At 29.9% G+C, this 21,246-nt stretch overlaps 2 protein-coding genes across 2 annotated transcripts; one reads left to right on the top strand and one right to left on the bottom strand.

Annotated features, from left to right (window-relative positions):
- Window positions 1-592: 592 nt before the first annotated feature.
- LOC103849436 (zinc finger protein CONSTANS-LIKE 15) lies at window positions 593-2,794 on the bottom strand. The gene is made up of 4 exons (XM_009126200.3): window positions 1,706-2,794; window positions 1,466-1,633; window positions 1,085-1,320; window positions 593-999 (listed from the first exon to the last, which is right to left on the bottom strand). Exons 1-4 carry the CDS (start codon window positions 2,423-2,425, stop codon window positions 897-899), a joined length of 1,227 nt encoding a protein of 408 aa, XP_009124448.1. The 5' UTR covers window positions 2,426-2,794; the 3' UTR covers window positions 593-896.
- A 443-nt stretch (window positions 2,795-3,237) lies between these two features.
- On the top strand, window positions 3,238-20,657 carry LOC103870123 (putative B3 domain-containing protein At4g12617). Its single transcript, XM_033279871.1, has 2 exons — window positions 3,238-4,232; window positions 4,280-20,657. Exon 2 carries the CDS (start codon window positions 19,518-19,520, stop codon window positions 19,911-19,913), a length of 396 nt encoding a protein of 131 aa, XP_033135762.1. The 5' UTR covers window positions 3,238-4,232; window positions 4,280-19,517; the 3' UTR covers window positions 19,914-20,657.
- Window positions 20,658-21,246: the final 589 nt, after the last annotated feature.

Below are 21,246 nucleotides of genomic sequence, written 5' to 3'. Positions count from 1 at the left end.
AAATAAAAAATTTAAAAACAGTTTCAAAAAGTATTTTTAAATTATAAAAAGAAAATTTGAAAAAAAAAAATTAAAAAAAAAAATTAAAAAAAAATTTATAAAAATTTCGAATCTGAAAACATATAATCTGAAACTATAAAAAAAAATTCTTTTTTTCATTTTTTTAATTTTTATTTTATTTATTTTTATTTATTTTTGTTTGTTTATTTAATTTTAAACCAAAGGTATTAGGGATATTTTACCCTTTAATGAATGTCATTTTTGTGACTTTCTCCTTCTAATGCTATTTTTAAGACATAAACTTCAAAGGTGCTATTATTGACAATTGCCCTTTAATTAATTTTATGAGACGTGATGTGCGTGCAAAAATTGACTTTTTCCTTTTTAGGATATGTTAATTTGATTTAATTTTATGATACAAGTCACTTTGCGTGAACTGCACGAGATTAGCAAACAATATTATTCCCTGATGTTCTAGTTCTAGCATGTCATCAAAAGTGACCAGACTCAATTTTTAGAAGTTCCCATCAAATTAAACATGGAGCCAACATAAGACTCATCCATGTCATTCAGCACTTGATTGAGAATTCAGTATTCGAACACAAATTATTCCACAACACAGATTGTCAGTGTCACAACCAAAACTTACAAGTCATATGATATAGCGCACGTGAGAATTCAAATGGTGTGAATTGACAAGAAAACAATCAACAAATCATTTTCTTTTACAAGCCTAAGACACAATCCTCTTTTTACAAGATAAGTTTCCAAGGTACATAAAAGGGTGTGGCCACATGAAACGAGACCGAGCTATATACATATCCGAGGCAGAGAAAGTAGAAGACAACACTCCTAACTGTGTAAGCTAATAGGAAACCTATTGTGAAGATATTTCTTTAAGGATAAGGAGCTTCAGTAGCTTTCACAAACCTGCCTTTGACACGCAACCTTGTATCAGCTCTTGCTTTCCTCGATTCATACCTTATAGTCTTGTCATATCTGTTAGCAACCAAGATCCAAGATATGTTGTTAGATTCTTATAGTTTAGAAGAGAAAAAAAAAAGTAAAAAAGCAGAGCATGTACCTCCGATTTTTCCTCTTTTCCTTGTAACGCTGCATTGCATTGCCTCTGTTCTGAGCCAGTTTCTCCAGATCAGCCTTTATTGCCACTACTCTCGTGGCCTTATTACAACTAGTTCCACCGGTGTTTTCTGTGAAACATAACTCATTGGAGGTGTTGGAACCAAAGGTAATTGGAAGATTATTGTTGTTCTCAGACGTTGCTGGTACTTGGCCTGAAGTTGATCGCTTGTAGCCATCCTGCAAAAGAATCCTAATCAGCATTAGACATGTTTGTATGGTTAAGTTGCCTAACACAAAGTTATCCTACAAATCCAAAATGTTGACATTGGTATATAAATCTGACCTAACAACGTATGAGGTCAGCTGAAGCTAAAATGCTTACCTGGAAAATCTCTTTAACACGTTTTGCCTTAGTGGAACAAGCATCATTCAAGAGCTTAACAATACTGTTGACTTTGAATGATGCAACATCTTTTGTCACACATGCAGCAGCTTCCGTGCGGATAGTGTCCTCTGGTTCTCTCGACTGTCCCAAGTTAAAATCCCATATCTGCAAGTTCACAGAGTGACTGCAATCTTGAGAAACCTAAACTAATCAAAAAGAGAGAAAGATTACACAAACCTGAGTAGTACTCTGGCAACCACTAATCAAAGATGAAAACGACGTCGTCGTTGGAGGCTGGTGTATAAACTCTGAATCATCTGCATCTCTTGCCCATCCCAATCTCTCAGGCATCACCGGAACCATAATCCCCTCCTTTGCTTCTCCTCCTCCTCCGTCCCCATCATTGTCTTCACCCTTGAGCAACTCCTCAAGTTGTTTGCACAACACTTGCTTAAACCTCCAACAGCTAGAGCTACGCTTCTTAAACGTCGTCGTATGATCGGTTACAGGTACGATCAGTTCTTGTAACACGTTGGATCCAAAACTCCATGAATCTAACTCCATCCCAAAACTCTCCATCGTCATCATCATCATCAACGACATTTCCTTCTCTTGTTTCCTCCCTTCCAGATCAACTCCCAATAACGCAGCAAGCTCCAACGCCGACGGACAACCGGAGAATCCTTCAACGGCGGAGCGGACATGAGAACAGCTTCCGTGCACATCCCAATCGCACTCCTGACACAATACGAGGTCGTCGGTGAAGCAACGTACAGAGACCGGCTCGTTGCCGCAGTTATCACAGATCCGAGACCGCACGTGCTTCCTAGAGAGGAGATTCGCCTTGTGCACGTGGTGGTCACAAGACAAACATAGCTTCGCTGTGTCGGCTCTACAGAACAGAACCGCGGTTCGCTCGCCGCAGAAATCGCAGGGGACTCTCTCGGAGCTACTCATCCTCCTTTGGAATGGAGACCCGCTGCTCAAAAATCTGGAATTTAAAAAAGAAAGTTGGAAACTTTATTGGGCGGTGGGGAATGGTGATCAGATGGAGAACGTGACAGCTCCATTTCTCACGTTTTTCATTTTTGAAGGGACTTTGTCAGACTTATCTGCAAATCTTTGGAGTGAAGAAGACAAGAAGAAAAGTAAACGCTGTGTAGGGCTTTGAGAAGTATTCCTCTGTGTTGCGATATATGGATTCAGATCGATAGATGTTCAGATGATCTAACGGTGTTCAGAGGGAATCGCCATTATTAGACAGTGAGGCTTACTTGAGCTACTGTTGCTGATATAGATCCTATCTATGGGTTTTTTGTTAAAGATCTACCTAGAGCTTGATCCGTACATCCGAAAAAAAAAATATTTATCTTATATAAATGGTAATATATGTTTTTAAATTATATATATTAAATAATTATTTAATATTTTTCTAAACACAATCATTTTAGAATTTATAATGAATAATTTTATTTTATTTTTTGATCCGTCAACTGTTACAATCCTATTTTTAAAATATAACTCGTGTGTTCGTGCAAATATATTTTTTATAGATCAAAATTTTAATGTAAAATAAAATGGTTATTTATTTTTATATTTGATTTATACGATTAAATAATTCAATTTATTATTTAAATTTTGTGGTTTATATTATGTATTTTTATAACACTTTTATGTTTTTTAGACGTAGTTAATATACCAAAATAAAAAATAACCACCCGGTAATAATAAAATCTTGTTATATTTTTGACATTATTAAGTATAATTTATTGTTTACCCAGATTATAAGAAATATTTTTTAAATAAATAAAAATAATTTGTTATAATTTATTTTAGGAAAATGCATTAATTAAACTATAGAAGACAAAAATGTTAAAAAATAAGTAAATTTATTACTTCAGTGGCATTTAAATGTAAATAACTTTGAAAACTAAGGGACAATTTATGTTGGTACTTCTTTTTTAATAATAGATATATTTCTTATTATATTGTTTAAATATCTTATTTATAATCTTTCAAGTTATAAACGGAAATTTAGATCAAAGCAGTTTCCGTTAGACTTAACTTTTTCCATAAATGGCAAGTACTTTTTGAACGCGGGGAGGCGTGGAGCATGCGTTACATTTACTCAAATCACACAACCTAGAATAAGTATTGGGTTTAAATCGACTTCTATAGAATCCAGATCGATCTTTTGGTTAGTGAAGTTTTGAATCATTTAAAAATCGGCATAAGTTCAGTTCGAATTTGGGTTGATCCCTATCAGTTTTAAGTTTGTTTGGGTTTCAGTGTTAAATTGGTTTTGTTCGGATTTTTTTTTCTTTATTGGTTCGGGTTTTGGATCTTAATAAAAGGGACTTGATAAAATCCACATGACTTACTTATGTGTTGATAGAAAAATACACATGACTAGTAGTAATGTGTTGAATCATCTTTTTCCTCTTTACAAACATTTCAATCTTCAACATAACTATAGCATACATAATCATATATTCCTATACATATCGGTGACTGGTCCAACAAAAATACAATATTCAAGGAGGAGATAACTATCATCTTCTCTGTAGGGCCGTTCGTGACAAAAGAGTGATGTATATGTGCTAAATAAAGGCACATGTCATAATTCGTAAGATATTTTCAAGATATCCAATCCATGAAATGTGCAAACAAAAGTGACGTTGACAAAGAAAAATATCCATACATGACTACATGTTTTTTTCTTACATCAAAAATGAGATTATCATGTACCATTTCGATTTCGAGCGTAAATAGCTTCATTTTCTAACAAAGAGAAAAAAAACGATTTTAAAGCCCAAATAGGCCCATACAACGATAACTTCAAAGAGGAATTAGAAATGGGTTTGGGCCCATATTGCAAGCTTGAGTAGTGGTCAGCGACAGATTGATACTTGAATCGATTCCAGAGTCTTATCGATTTCTGCTTTTACACGACTCGCGGGTTTATTCCGGTTGTGGGGGTTTCGGTTATAATAAAAGACTAGAAGGGGTGTGAGGAAGAAACCCTAAATCGCCATGGATAAGGAGAGATACAGGAGCACCAGGGACTATCGCGATCGTGATTCGAGTGCGGATCGTTCGCCGGAACGCGAAGCCGGACGCCGCCATCGCAATGGAGATTCAAAGCGTCGCGATTCAGATCACCACCTGTCATCGAGGCGCGACGATAGGGAGGATGAGAGAGATAGAGCTCGGGAGAGAAGGAGATCTGTTGAGCGTAGCCCTGAAGCAAATCCACGAGATTACAATTGCTATGATATCCAACACTTCGATGCCTACCATTTTTTTCTAAATGGATAAGTTATGAGATACGTATCAAACCCACATGCATTGACTACAAACATGGGATGACACCACACACCTTGTGTGCCTCTTTAAAATATACCTTAGGCGCACACTGATTGCTAAACCCTAATTCTAGGATCTCCAAACAATCTCTTTTTTTTTTCTTATAAGAATAAGGAAGTCTTTTCTCATCTTAAATAAAATATTCAAAATGATTATTCAGCTCAGGAGCCACGTCCTGGCTTGTCCACCGGTGACCCTAAGTCGTTGTTCTCGTCTGTACTACAGTATGAGTATGACATGTGTCAAGCTCACATGCATTGACTATCAACCGACAGCAACATAACATTGCTATCTACAAACACCTGCAATATTCATAGAACATTATCACCACAGATCTACAATTTTTTTATGGTGCGATGACACCACACACCTTGTGTGCCTCTCTGAAATATACCCTAGACGCATGGCTTTTTTTTTTTCTGTTGGTATAGACTTCAAACACGCTATTTAAAATGGTGTAACCTAGTCCATACAGACTGTGAATCATATCCCAATTTTAAATAGTGTGTTTGAAGGCTATAAGTCTAATTTCTCATTTATATCTACATCAATGATAGTTTATATATATTTTACAAACTGAATACACTCGTTTAAAACTTTGGAGTAAACTTTCTTCAGTATTACAAATATATACAACCAAGAGTCTATGCAGCAGTGAATGGATTTACGACGACGCTGGTCCCCCAAATTTCACTCATTTGTCACACCATAGTCACAGATTGAGACTCATGGCGATGTTATTGGATTTTTGGTTGTACAAAATTTAGGTAATTTAATTCGAACTTATTTTACTTGGCTGATTGAAGGATCTTAGCAACCTCATTTCTCGAACATGTATAAACTATATATTAACTATACTAAGTATATTAAAAAGGTCAAACCTAAAACCCACATATATAACTAAAAACGTCAAACCTCAAACCAATTAGTGATAAGTTGATTAACAAATTTTTTATATATATTTTAAGAATACCAAGTTGATTGTATTAGTTAGGAAAACTTCAAACCCCGGAAATTGAATTACAAAAATTGAACTTTGGTTTTGTTTTGTGTTACTAAATAATCTAAATCAAATAAATAAGAGATTCCTTGGTAGATTATTTACCATTAATAATGTTTATAAATTATGAAAAAAAATTAAAATTTTATTTATTAATTATTGAAATATTCACTAGGAGATGAATAACTAAGTGTTATAAAGGGCACATGTTCAACATATAGAAGCCAACGTGGAAGAAAGCTGGAGAAAGTTGACAGTTTTAGTGATTATATGTGTAGATATATAAATAGCTTTGATATTCTTAAGATAAATTTCTACATTTTTATTATATATTAATCAGTATATGTCAGAACTTTAACAAATATTAGTTTAAAAATAGTAAAAGATTCAGAATGTTCTAATATTATGAAATATCCAACAATTAATCTTATCATGCCTAAAATATAACACATTCACTTACTAGTGCAAGAATCTGAGGATATCAAAGGAAACAAAAATCATATCTTTCTAATAAATGCAAAGTCTTCATTACAATCCACAATGCAACACAACTTATTGTTATTATATATAATCCTTAATAACACACTATTATTTACAACACAACTATTGTATATCATTTAGTCCAATAGTCATATATCTTTGTGTGCTAACTCATGGCAGGTACTGATCTATATCCAGATGCCCCGTTCGACCCAAAGAGCGAAAGGAACATCTTCATTACGTTGACAGAATCAGAGATAGGTTTAAGTAATACGATAACGATGTCGAAAGAGTTACTAGAAGCAAATGTATTTATTTATCTTCCTAGCAAGGATGTCACAGGATTGATACAACACAACGAGGCAATTCTTATGGATGTTTTTGATTATGATACTAAGATTACAACTACTCATATCATAAGAAAAGATGGAGATAAAGATTTCAAATTTCATGGATGGAATACGGTACTCCAAGGAAAACATTTCAGGACAGGTGATACTATTGTGTTTTGGTGGGATGTCTTTCACTTAAGACTTAATTTCAAGCAATTCATGTTTTCTTTTGTATAAATACATTCCTATTCGCTGCTTCATTTAATGTTGTTGTTTTCTATTTGAATTATGTTTCCAAAGCTCATGTTGTAATTCAAAAGTTATAAATAAAGCCATTTAGCCTTAAGATGATATTTCTAATCTAATTAAGGTAGAGAGTGGAGAGTGGAAACAACCGTCTTTTGTTGTTCACATGAATGCAGAGTTACCGATTTGGTTTGCGGAGTCTTCATGAATTTGTTTATGTTGATGAAAAAAAACAATAATAATAAAAAGGTGTTAAAAAATGTGTGCTTTCGTAAAGAGAGCTAAATAAATCCCAATTAAAACAAAAATATATTTGACATTTTATCCATCAAAATATGTATTTAGTATTTATGAGAAAAGAAAAGGTAAATCAAAGTTTTGAAATATAAACAATTGTATAAAAAATTTAAGTGAAACAATTGTATCAATTTGTGAGTTTGTACTAATAAGTGACATTGCCTGTTAAGATTTTGGATCCTGGAAAATCCCCTATATATTAATTGAGGATCATTAAAAAAGTTGTAATCTTAAGTTTGTACTAATTAAAAAGTTAGGTTACGTGGCAACTTAAGAATCAATTGAAAAATATTGGTCTACATCCAATTACTAGAGGACATTATATTAACCCAAAATATAAAAAAAAGTGTATTCTTTCTTTCAATAAAAGCTATGAAACTTTCTAATATGATTAACATATATATCGCAATTAATGACTATAAATAATAAATAGTTGATAAAAAAAATTGCGACAACGACGCTGGTCTATGCAGCAGTGAATGGATTTACTCTTGGTCTCCCAAATTTCACTCATTTGTCACACCGTAATCACAGTTTGAGACTCATGGCGATGTTATTGGATTTTTGGTTGTACAAAATTTAGGTAATTTAATTCGAACTTATTTTGCTTGGCTGATTGAAGGATCTTAGCAACCTCATTTCTCGAACATGTATAAACTATATATTAACTATACTAAGTAGATTAAAAAGGTCAAACCTAAAACCCACATATATAACTAAAAACGTCAAACCTCAAACCAATTAGTGATAAGTTGATTAACAAATTTTTTATATATATTTTAAGAATACCAAGTTGATTGTATTAGTTAGGAAAACTTCAAACCCCGGAAATTGAATTACAAAAATTGAACTTTGGTTTTGTTTTGTGTTACTAAATAATCTAAATCAAATAAATAAGAGATTCCTTGGTAGATTATTTACCATTAATAATGTTTATAAATTATGAAAAAAAATTAAAATTTTATTTATTAATTATTGAAATATTCACTAGGAGATGAATAACTAAGTGTTATAAAGGGCACATGTTCAACATATAGAAGCCAACGTGGAAGAAAGCTGGAGAAAGTTGACAGTTTTAGTGATTATATGTGTAGATATATAAATAGCTTTGATATTCTTAAGATAAATTTCTACATTTTTATTATATATTAATCAGTATATGTCAGAACTTTAACAAATATTAGTTTAAAAATAGTAAAAGATTCAGAATGTTCTAATATTATGAAATATCCAACAATTAATCTTATCATGCCTAAAATATAACACATTCACTTACTAGTGCAAGAATCTGAGGATATCAAAGGAAACAAAAATCATATCTTTCTAATAAATGCAAAGTCTTCATTACAATCCACAATGCAACACAACTTATTGTTATTATATATAATCCTTAATAACACACTATTATTTACAACACAACTATTGTATATCATTTAGTCCAATAGTCATATATCTTTGTGTGCTAACTCATGGCAGGTACTGATCTATATCCAGATGCCCCGTTCGACCCAAAGAGCGAAAGGAACATCTTCATTACGTTGACAGAATCAGAGATAGGTTTAAGTAATACGATAACGATGTCGAAAGAGTTACTAGAAGCAAATGTATTTATTTATCTTCCTAGCAAGGATGTCACAGGATTGATACAACACAACGAGGCAATTCTTATGGATGTTTTTGATTATGATACTAAGATTACAACTACTCATATCATAAGAAAAGATGGAGATAAAGATTTCAAATTTCATGGATGGAATACGGTACTCCAAGGAAAACATTTCAGGACAGGTGATACTATTGTGTTTTGGTGGGATGTCTTTCACTTAAGACTTAATTTCAAGCAATTCATGTTTTCTTTTGTATAAATACATTCCTATTCGCTGCTTCATTTAATGTTGTTGTTTTCTATTTGAATTATGTTTCCAAAGCTCATGTTGTAATTCAAAAGTTATAAATAAAGCCATTTAGCCTTAAGATGATATTTCTAATCTAATTAAGGTAGAGAGTGGAGAGTGGAAACAACCGTCTTTTGTTGTTCACATGAATGCAGAGTTACCGATTTGGTTTGCGGAGTCTTCATGAATTTGTTTATGTTGATGAAAAAAAACAATAATAATAAAAAGGTGTTAAAAAATTTGTGCTTTCGTAAAGAGAGCTAAATAAATCCCAATTAAAACAAAAATATATTTGACATTTTATCCATCAAAATATGTATTTAGTATTTATGAGAAAAGAAAAGGTAAATCAAAGTTTTGAAATATAAACAATTGTATAAAAAATTTAAGTGAAACAATTGTATCAATTTGTGAGTTTGTACTAATAAGTGACATTGCCTGTTAAGATTTTGGATCCTGGAAAATCCCCTATATATTAATTGAGGATCATTAAAAAAGTTGTAATCTTAAGTTTGTACTAATTAAAAAGTTAGGTTACGTGGCAACTTAAGAATCAATTGAAAAATATTGGTCTACATCCAATTACTAGAGGACATTATATTAACCCAAAATATAAAAAAAAAGTGTATTCTTTCTTTCAATAAAAGCTATGAAACTTTCTAATATGATTAACATATATATCGCAATTAATGACTATAAATAATAAATAGTTGATAAAAAAAATTGCGACAACGACGCTGGTCTATGCAGCAGTGAATGGATTTACTCTTGGTCTCCCAAATTTCACTCATTTGTCACACCGTAATCACAGTTTGAGACTCATGGCGATGTTATTGGATTTTTGGTTGTACAAAATTTAGGTAATTTAATTCGAACTTATTTTGCTTGGCTGATTGAAGGATCTTAGCAACCTCATTTCTCGAACATGTATAAACTATATATTAACTATACTAAGTAGATTAAAAAGGTCAAACCTAAAACCCACATATATAACTAAAAACGTCAAACCTCAAACCAATTAGTGATAAGTTGATTAACAAATTTTTTATATATATTTTAAGAATACCAAGTTGATTGTATTAGTTAGGAAAACTTCAAACCCCGGAAATTGAATTACAAAAATTGAACTTTGGTTTTGTTTTGTGTTACTAAATAATCTAAATCAAATAAATAAGAGATTCCTTGGTAGATTATTTACCATTAATAATGTTTATAAATTATGAAAAAAAATTAAAATTTTATTTATTAATTATTGAAATATTCACTAGGAGATGAATAACTAAGTGTTATAAAGGGCACATGTTCAACATATAGAAGCCAACGTGGAAGAAAGCTGGAGAAAGTTGACAGTTTTAGTGATTATATGTGTAGATATATAAATAGCTTTGATATTCTTAAGATAAATTTCTACATTTTTATTATATATTAATCAGTATATGTCAGAACTTTAACAAATATTAGTTTAAAAATAGTAAAAGATTCAGAATGTTCTAATATTATGAAATATCCAACAATTAATCTTATCATGCCTAAAATATAACACATTCACTTACTAGTGCAAGAATCTGAGGATATCAAAGGAAACAAAAATCATATCTTTCTAATAAATGCAAAGTCTTCATTACAATCCACAATGCAACACAACTTATTGTTATTATATATAATCCTTAATAACACACTATTATTTACAACACAACTATTGTATATCATTTAGTCCAATAGTCATATATCTTTGTGTGCTAACTCATGGCAGGTACTGATCTATATCCAGATGCCCCGTTCGACCCAAAGAGCGAAAGGAACATCTTCATTACGTTGACAGAATCAGAGATAGGTTTAAGTAATACGATAACGATGTCGAAAGAGTTACTAGAAGCAAATGTATTTATTTATCTTCCTAGCAAGGATGTCACAGGATTGATACAACACAACGAGGCAATTCTTATGGATGTTTTTGATTATGATACTAAGATTACAACTACTCATATCATAAGAAAAGATGGAGATAAAGATTTCAAATTTCATGGATGGAATACGGTACTCCAAGGAAAACATTTCAGGACAGGTGATACTATTGTGTTTTGGTGGGATGTCTTTCACTTAAGACTTAATTTCAAGCAATTCATGTTTTCTTTTGTATAAATACATTCCTATTCGCTGCTTCATTTAATGTTGTTGTTTTCTATTTGAATTATGTTTCCAAAGCTCATGTTGTAATTCAAAAGTTATAAATAAAGCCATTTAGCCTTAAGATGATATTTCTAATCTAATTAAGGTAGAGAGTGGAGAGTGGAAACAACCGTCTTTTGTTGTTCACATGAATGCAGAGTTACCGATTTGGTTTGCGGAGTCTTCATGAATTTGTTTATGTTGATGAAAAAAAACAATAATAATAAAAAGGTGTTAAAAAATTTGTGCTTTCGTAAAGAGAGCTAAATAAATCCCAATTAAAACAAAAATATATTTGACATTTTATCCATCAAAATATGTATTTAGTATTTATGAGAAAAGAAAAGGTAAATCAAAGTTTTGAAATATAAACAATTGTATAAAAAATTTAAGTGAAACAATTGTATCAATTTGTGAGTTTGTACTAATAAGTGACATTGCCTGTTAAGATTTTGGATCCTGGAAAATCCCCTATATATTAATTGAGGATCATTAAAAAAGTTGTAATCTTAAGTTTGTACTAATTAAAAAGTTAGGTTACGTGGCAACTTAAGAATCAATTGAAAAATATTGGTCTACATCCAATTACTAGAGGACATTATATTAACCCAAAATATAAAAAAAAGTGTATTCTTTCTTTCAATAAAAGCTATGAAACTTTCTAATATGATTAACATATATATCGCAATTAATGACTATAAATAATAAATAGTTGATAAAAAAAATTGCGACAACGACGCTGGTCTATGCAGCAGTGAATGGATTTACTCTTGGTCTCCCAAATTTCACTCATTTGTCACACCGTAATCACAGTTTGAGACTCATGGCGATGTTATTGGATTTTTGGTTGTACAAAATTTAGGTAATTTAATTCGAACTTATTTTGCTTGGCTGATTGAAGGATCTTAGCAACCTCATTTCTCGAACATGTATAAACTATATATTAACTATACTAAGTAGATTAAAAAGGTCAAACCTAAAACCCACATATATAACTAAAAACGTCAAACCTCAAACCAATTAGTGATAAGTTGATTAACAAATTTTTTATATATATTTTAAGAATACCAAGTTGATTGTATTAGTTAGGAAAACTTCAAACCCCGGAAATTGAATTACAAAAATTGAACTTTGGTTTTGTTTTGTGTTACTAAATAATCTAAATCAAATAAATAAGAGATTCCTTGGTAGATTATTTACCATTAATAATGTTTATAAATTATGAAAAAAAATTAAAATTTTATTTATTAATTATTGAAATATTCACTAGGAGATGAATAACTAAGTGTTATAAAGGGCACATGTTCAACATATAGAAGCCAACGTGGAAGAAAGCTGGAGAAAGTTGACAGTTTTAGTGATTATATGTGTAGATATATAAATAGCTTTGATATTCTTAAGATAAATTTCTACATTTTTATTATATATTAATCAGTATATGTCAGAACTTTAACAAATATTAGTTTAAAAATAGTAAAAGATTCAGAATGTTCTAATATTATGAAATATCCAACAATTAATCTTATCATGCCTAAAATATAACACATTCACTTACTAGTGCAAGAATCTGAGGATATCAAAGGAAACAAAAATCATATCTTTCTAATAAATGCAAAGTCTTCATTACAATCCACAATGCAACACAACTTATTGTTATTATATATAATCCTTAATAACACACTATTATTTACAACACAACTATTGTATATCATTTAGTCCAATAGTCATATATCTTTGTGTGCTAACTCATGGCAGGTACTGATCTATATCCAGATGCCCCGTTCGACCCAAAGAGCGAAAGGAACATCTTCATTACGTTGACAGAATCAGAGATAGGTTTAAGTAATACGATAACGATGTCGAAAGAGTTACTAGAAGCAAATGTATTTATTTATCTTCCTAGCAAGGATGTCACAGGATTGATACAACACAACGAGGCAATTCTTATGGATGTTTTTGATTATGATACTAAGATTACAACTACTCATATCATAAGAAAAGATGGAGATAAAGATTTCAAATTTCATGGATGGAATACGGTACTCCAAGGAAAACATTTCAGGACAGGTGATACTATTGTGTTTTGGTGGGATGTCTTTCACTTAAGACTTAATTTCAAGCAATTCATGTTTTCTTTTGTATAAATACATTCCTATTCGCTGCTTCATTTAATGTTGTTGTTTTCTATTTGAATTATGTTTCCAAAGCTCATGTTGTAATTCAAAAGTTATAAATAAAGCCATTTAGCCTTAAGATGATATTTCTAATCTAATTAAGGTAGAGAGTGGAGAGTGGAAACAACCGTCTTTTGTTGTTCACATGAATGCAGAGTTACCGATTTGGTTTGCGGAGTCTTCATGAATTTGTTTATGTTGATGAAAAAAAACAATAATAATAAAAAGGTGTTAAAAAATTTGTGCTTTCGTAAAGAGAGCTAAATAAATCCCAATTAAAACAAAAATATATTTGACATTTTATCCATCAAAATATGTATTTAGTATTTATGAGAAAAGAAAAGGTAAATCAAAGTTTTGAAATATAAACAATTGTATAAAAAATTTAAGTGAAACAATTGTATCAATTTGTGAGTTTGTACTAATAAGTGACATTGCCTGTTAAGATTTTGGATCCTGGAAAATCCCCTATATATTAATTGAGGATCATTAAAAAAGTTGTAATCTTAAGTTTGTACTAATTAAAAAGTTAGGTTACGTGGCAACTTAAGAATCAATTGAAAAATATTGGTCTACATCCAATTATAGAGGACATTATATTAACCCAAAATATAAAAAAAAGTGTATTCTTTCTTTCAATAAAAGCTATGAAACTTTCTAATATGATTAACATATATATCGCAATTAATGACTATAAATAATAAATAGTTGATAAAAAAAATTGCGACGACGACGCTGGTCTATGCAGCAGTGAATGGATTTACTCTTGGTCTCCCAAATTTCACTCATTTGTCACACCGTAATCACAGTTTGAGACTCATGGCGATGTTATTGGATTTTTGGTTGTACAAAATTTAGGTAATTTAATTCGAACTTATTTTGCTTGGCTGATTGAAGGATCTTAGCAACCTCATTTCTCGAACATGTATAAACTATATATTAACTATACTAAGTAGATTAAAAAGGTCAAACCTAAAACCCACATATATAACTAAAAACGTCAAACCTCAAACCAATTAGTGATAAGTTGATTAACAAATTTTTTATATATATTTTAAGAATACCAAGTTGATTGTATTAGTTAGGAAAACTTCAAACCCCGGAAATTGAATTACAAAAATTGAACTTTGGTTTTGTTTTGTGTTACTAAATAATCTAAATCAAATAAATAAGAGATTCCTTGGTAGATTATTTACCATTAATAATGTTTATAAATTATGAAAAAAAATTAAAATTTTATTTATTAATTATTGAAATATTCACTAGGAGATGAATAACTAAGTGTTATAAAGGGCACATGTTCAACATATAGAAGCCAACGTGGAAGAAAGCTGGAGAAAGTTGACAGTTTTAGTGATTATATGTGTAGATATATAAATAGCTTTGATATTCTTAAGATAAATTTCTACATTTTTATTATATATTAATCAGTATATGTCAGAACTTTAACAAATATTAGTTTAAAAATAGTAAAAGATTCAGAATGTTATAATATTATGAAATATCCAACAATTAATCTTATCATGCCTAAAATATAACACATTCACTTACTAGTGCAAGAATCTGAGGATATCAAAGGAAACAAAAATCATATCTTTCTAATAAATGCAAAGTCTTCATTACAATCCACAATGCAACACAACTTATTGTTATTATATATAATCCTTAATAACACACTATTATTTACAACACAACTATTGTATATCATTTAGTCCAATAGTCATATATCTTTGTGTGCTAACTCATGGCAGGTACTGATCTATATCCAGATGCCCCGTTCGACCCAAAGAGCGAAAGGAACATCTTCATTACGTTGACAGAATCAGAGATAGGTTTAAGTAATACGATAACGATGTCGAAAGAGTTACTAGAAGCAAATGTATTTATTTATCTTCCTAGCAAGGATGTCACAGGATTGATACAACACAACGAGGCAATTCTTATGGATGTTTTTGATTATGATACTAAGATTACAACTACTCATATCATAAGAAAAGATGGAGATAAAGATTTCAAATTTCATGGATGGAATACGGTACTCCAAGGAAAACATTTCAGGACAGGCGATACTATTGTGTTTTGGTGGGATGTCTTTCACTTAAGACTTAATTTCAAGCAATTCATGTTTTCTTTTGTATAAATACATTCCTATTCGCTGCTTCATTTAATGTTGTTGTTTTCTATTTGAATTATGTTTCCAAAGCTCATGTTGTAATTCAAAAGTTATAAATAAAGCCATTTAGCCTTAAGATGATATTTCTAATCTAATTAAGGTAGAGAGTGGAGAGTGGAAGCAACAGTCTTTTGTTGTTCACATGGATGCAGAGTTACCGATTTGGTTTGCAGAGTCTTCATGAATTTGTTTATGTTGATGAAAAAAAAACAATAATAATAAAAAAGTGTTAAAATTTTGTGCTTTCGTAAAGAGAGCTAAATAAATCCCAATTAAAACAAAAATATATATGACATTTTATCCATCAAAATATGTATTTAGTATTTATGAGAAAAGAAAAGGTAAATTAAAGTTTTGAAATATAAACAATTGTATAAAAAATTTAAGTGAAACAATTGTATCAATTTGTGAGTTTGTACTAATAAGTGACATTGCCTGTTAAGATTTTGGATCCTGAAAAATCCCCTATATATTAATTGAGGATCATTAAAAAAGTTGTAATCTTAAGTTTGTACTAATTAAAAAGTTAGGTTACGTGGCAGCTTAAGAATAAATTAAAAAATATTGGTCTAAATCCAATTATTAGAGGACATTATACTAATCCAAAATATAAAAAAAAGTGTATTCTTTCTTTCAATAAAAGCTATGAAATTTTCTAATATGATTAACATATATATCAAAATTAATGACTATAAATAATAAATATTTGATAAAAAAAAAATTGCGACGACGACGCTGGTCTATGCAGCAGTGAATGGATTTACTCTTGGTCCCCCAAATTTCACTCATTTGTCACACCGTAATCACAGATTGAGACTCATGGCGATGTTATTGGATTTTTGGTTGTACAAAATTTAGGTAATTTAATTCGAACTTATTTTGCTTGGCTGATTGAAGGATCTTAGCAACCTCATTTCTCGAACATGTATAAACTATATATTAACTATACAAAGTAGATTAAAAAGGTCAAACCTAAAACCCACATATATAACTAAAAACGTCAAACCTCAAACCAATTAGTGATAAGTTGATTAACAAATTTTTTATATATATTTTAAGAATACCAAGTTGATTGTATTAGTTAGGAAAACTTCAAACCCCGGAAATTGAATTACAAAAATTGAACTTTGGTTTTGTTTTGTGTTACTAAATAATCTAAATCAAATAAAAAAGAGATTCCTTGGTAGATTATTTACCATTAATAATGTTTATAAATTATGAAAAAAATTAAAATTTTATTTATTAATTATTGAAATATTCACTAGGAGATGAATAACTAACTATTATAAAGGTCACATGTTCAACATATAGAAGCCAACGTGGAAGAAAGCAGGAGAAAGTTGACAGTTTTAGTGATTATATGTGTAGATATATAAATAGCTTTGATATTCTTAAGATAAATTTCTACATTTTTATTATATATTAATCAGTATATGTCAGTTTTTTAACAAATATTAGTTTAAAAATAGTAAAAGATTCAGAATGTTATAATATTATGAAATATCCAACAATTAATCTTATCATGCCTAAAATATAACACATTCACTTACTAGTGCAAGAATCTGAGGATATCAATGGAAACAAAAATCATATCTTTCTAATAAATGCAAAGTCTTCATTACAATCCACAATGCAACACAACTTATTGTTATTATATATAATCCTTAATAACACACTATTATTTACAACACAACTATTGTATATCATTTAGTCCAATAGTCATATATCTTTGTGTGCTAACTCATGGCAGGTACTGATCTATATCCAGATGCCCCGTTCGACCCAAAGAGGGAAAGGAACATCTTCATTACGTTGACAGAATCAGAGATAGGTTTAAGTAATACGATAACGATGTCGAAAGAGTTACTAGAAGCAAATGTATTTATTTATCTTCCTAGCAAGGATGTCACAGGATTGATACAACACAACGAGGCAATTCTTATGGATGTTTTTGATTATGATACTAAGATTACAACTACTCATATCATAAGAAAAGATGGAGATAAAGATTTCAAATTTCATGGATGGAATACGGTACTCCAAGGAAAACATTTCAGGACAGGTGATACTATTGTGTTTTGGTGGGATGTCTTTCACTTAAGACTTAATTTCAAGCAATTCATGTTTTCTTTTGTATAAATACATTCCTATTCGCTGCTTCATTTAATGTTGTTGTTTTCTATTTGAATTATGTTTCCAAAGCTCATGTTGTAATTCAAAAGTTATAAATAAAGCCATTTAGCCTTAAGATGATATTTCTAATCTAATTAAGGTAGAGAGTGGAGAGTGGAAACAACCGTCTTTTGTTGTTCACATGAATGCAGAGTTACCGATTTGGTTTGCGGAGTCTTCATGAATTTGTTTATGTTGATGAAAAAAAACAATAATAATAAAAAGGTGTTAAAAATTTGTGCTTTCGTAAAGAGAGCTAAATAAATCCCAATTAAAACAAAAATATATTTGACATTTTATCCATCAAAATATGTATTTAGTATTTATGAGAAAAGAAAAGGTAAATCAAAGTTTTGAAATATAAACAATTGTATAAAAAATTTAAGTGAAACAATTGTATCAATTTGTGAGTTTGTACTAATAAGTGACATTGCCTGTTAAGATTTTGGATCCTGGAAAATCCCCTATATATTAATTGAGGATCATTAAAAAAGTTATAATCTTAAGTTTGTACTACTTAAAAAGTTAGGTTACGTGGCAGTTTAAGAATCAATTGAAAAATATTGGTCTAAATCCAATTATTAGAGGACACTATATTAACCCAAAATATAAAAAAAAGTGTATTCTTTCTTTCAATAAAAGCTATGAAATTTTCTAATATGATTAACATATATATATCGCAATTAATGACTATAAATAATAAATATTTGATAAAAAAAAATTGCGACGACGACGCTGGTCTATGCAGCAGTGGATGGATTTACTCTTGGTCCCTCAAATTTCACTCATTTGTCACACCGTAATCACAGATTGGGACTCATGGCGATGTTATTGGATTTTTGGTTGTACAATATTTAGGTAATTTAATTCAAACTTATTTTGCTTGGCTGATTGAAGGATCTTAGCAACCTCATTTCTCGAACATGTATAAACTATATATTAACTATACTAAGTAGATTAAAAAGGTCAAACCTAAAACTCACATATATAACTAAAAACGTCAAACCTCAAACCAATTAGTGATAAGTTGATTAACAAATTTTTTATATATATTTTAAGAATACCAAGTTGATTGTATTAGTTAGGAAAACTTCAAACCCCGGAAATTGAATTACAAAAATTGAACTTTGGCTTTTTTTTTGTGTTATTAAATAATCTAAATCAAATAAATAAGAGATTCTTTGGTAGATTATTTACCATTAATAATGTTTATAAATTATGAAAAAAAATTAAAATTTTATTTATTAATTATTGAAATATTCACTAGGAGATGAATAACTAACTGTTATAAAGGAAACATGTTCAACATATAGAAGCCAACGTGGAAGAAAGGTGGAGAAAGTTGACAGTTTTAGTGATTATATGTGTAGATATATAAATAGCTTTGATATTCTTAAGATAAATTTCTACATTTTTATTATATATTAATCAGTATATGTCAGAACTTTAACAAATATTAGTTTAAAAATAGTAAAAGATTCAGAATGTTATAATATTATGAAATATCCAACAATTAATCTTATCATGCCTAAAATATAACACATTCACTTACTAGTGAAAGAATCTGAGGATATCAATGGAAACAAAAATCATATCTTTCTAATAAATGCAAAGTCTTTATTACAATCCACAATGCAACACAACTTATTGTTATTATATATAATCCTTAATAACACACTATTATTTACAACACAAATATTGTATATCATTTAGTCCAATAGTCATATATCTTTGTGTGCTAACTCATGGCAGGTACTGATCTATATCCAGATGCGCCGTTCGACCCAAAGAGCGAAAGGAACATTTTCATTACGTTGACAGAATCAGAGATAGGTTTAAGTAATACGATAACGATGTCGAAAGAGTTACTAGAAGCAAACGTATTTATTTATCTTCCTAGCAAGGATGTCACAGGATTGATACAACACAACGAGGCAATTCTTATGGATGTTTTTGATTATGATACTAAGATTACAACTACTCATATCATAAGAAAAGATGGAGATAAAGATTTCAAATTTCATGGATGGAATACTGTACTCCAAGGAAAACATTTCAGGACAGACGATACTATTGTGTTTTGGTGGGATGTCTTTCACTTAAGACTTAATTTCAAGCAATTCATGTTTTCTTTTGTATAAATACATTCCTATTCGCTGCTTCATTTAATGTTGTTGTTTTCTATTTGAATTATGTTTCCAAAGCTCATGTTGTAATTCAAAAGTTATAAATAAAGCCATTTAGCCTTAAGATGATATTTCTAATCTAATTAAGGTAGAGAGTGGAGAGTGGAAACAACCGTCTTTTGTTGTTCACATGGATGCAGAGTTACCGATTTGGTTTGCAGAGTCTTCATGAATTTGTTTATGTTGATGAAAAAAAAACAATAATAATAAAAAAGTGTTAAAAATTTGTGCTTTCGTAAAGAGAGCTAAATAAATCCCAATTAAAACAAAAATATATTTGACATTTTATCCATCAAAATATGTATTTAGTATTTATGAGAAAAGAAAAGGTAAATCAAAGTTTTGAAATATAAACAATTGTATAAAAAATTTAAGTGAAACAATTGTATCAATTTGTGAGTTTGTACTAATAAGTGACATTGCCTGTTAAGATTTTGGATCCTGGAAAATCCCCTATATATTAATTGAGGATCATTAAAAAAGTTGTAATCTTAAGTTTGTACTAATTAAAAAGTTAGGTTACGTGGCAGCTTAAGAATCAATTGAAAAATATTGGTCTAAATCCAATTATTAGAGGACACTATATTAACCCAAAATATAAAAAAAAGTGTATTCTTTCTTTCATTAAAAGCTATGAAATTTTCTAATATGATTAACATATATATCGCAATTAATGACTATAAATAATAAATATTTGATTAAAAAATTGCGACGACGACGCTGGTCTATGCAGCAGTGAATGGATTTACTCTTGGTCCCCCAAATTTCACTCATTTGTCACACCGTAATCACAGATTGGGACTCATGGCGATGTTATTGGATTTTTGGTTGTACAAAATTTAGGTAATTTAATTCGAACTTATTTTGCTTGGCTGATTGAAGGATCTTAGCAACCTCATTTCTCGAACATGTATAAACTATATATTAACTATACTAAGTAGATTAAAAAGGTCAAACCTAAAACCCACATATATAACTAAAAACGTCAAACCTCAAACCAATTAGTGATAAGTTGATTAACAAATTTTTTATATATATTTTAAGAATACCAAGTTGATTGTATTAGTTAGGAAAACTTCAAACCCCGGAAATTGAATTACAAAAATTGAACTTTGGTTTTGTTTTGTGTTACTAAATAATCTAAATCAAATAAATAAGAGATTCCTTGGTAGATTATTTACCATTAATAATGTTTATAAATTATGAAAAAAAAATTAAAATTTTATTTATTAATTATTGAAATATTCACTAGGAGATGAACAACTAACTGTTATAAAGGGCACATGTT

The sequence above is a fragment of the Brassica rapa genome, chromosome A09 (assembly GCF_000309985.2).
Source record: "Brassica rapa cultivar Chiifu-401-42 chromosome A09, CAAS_Brap_v3.01, whole genome shotgun sequence".
NCBI lineage: Eukaryota > Viridiplantae > Streptophyta > Magnoliopsida > Brassicales > Brassicaceae > Brassica > Brassica rapa.
This window is presented reverse-complemented; position numbering and strand designations above follow the sequence as displayed.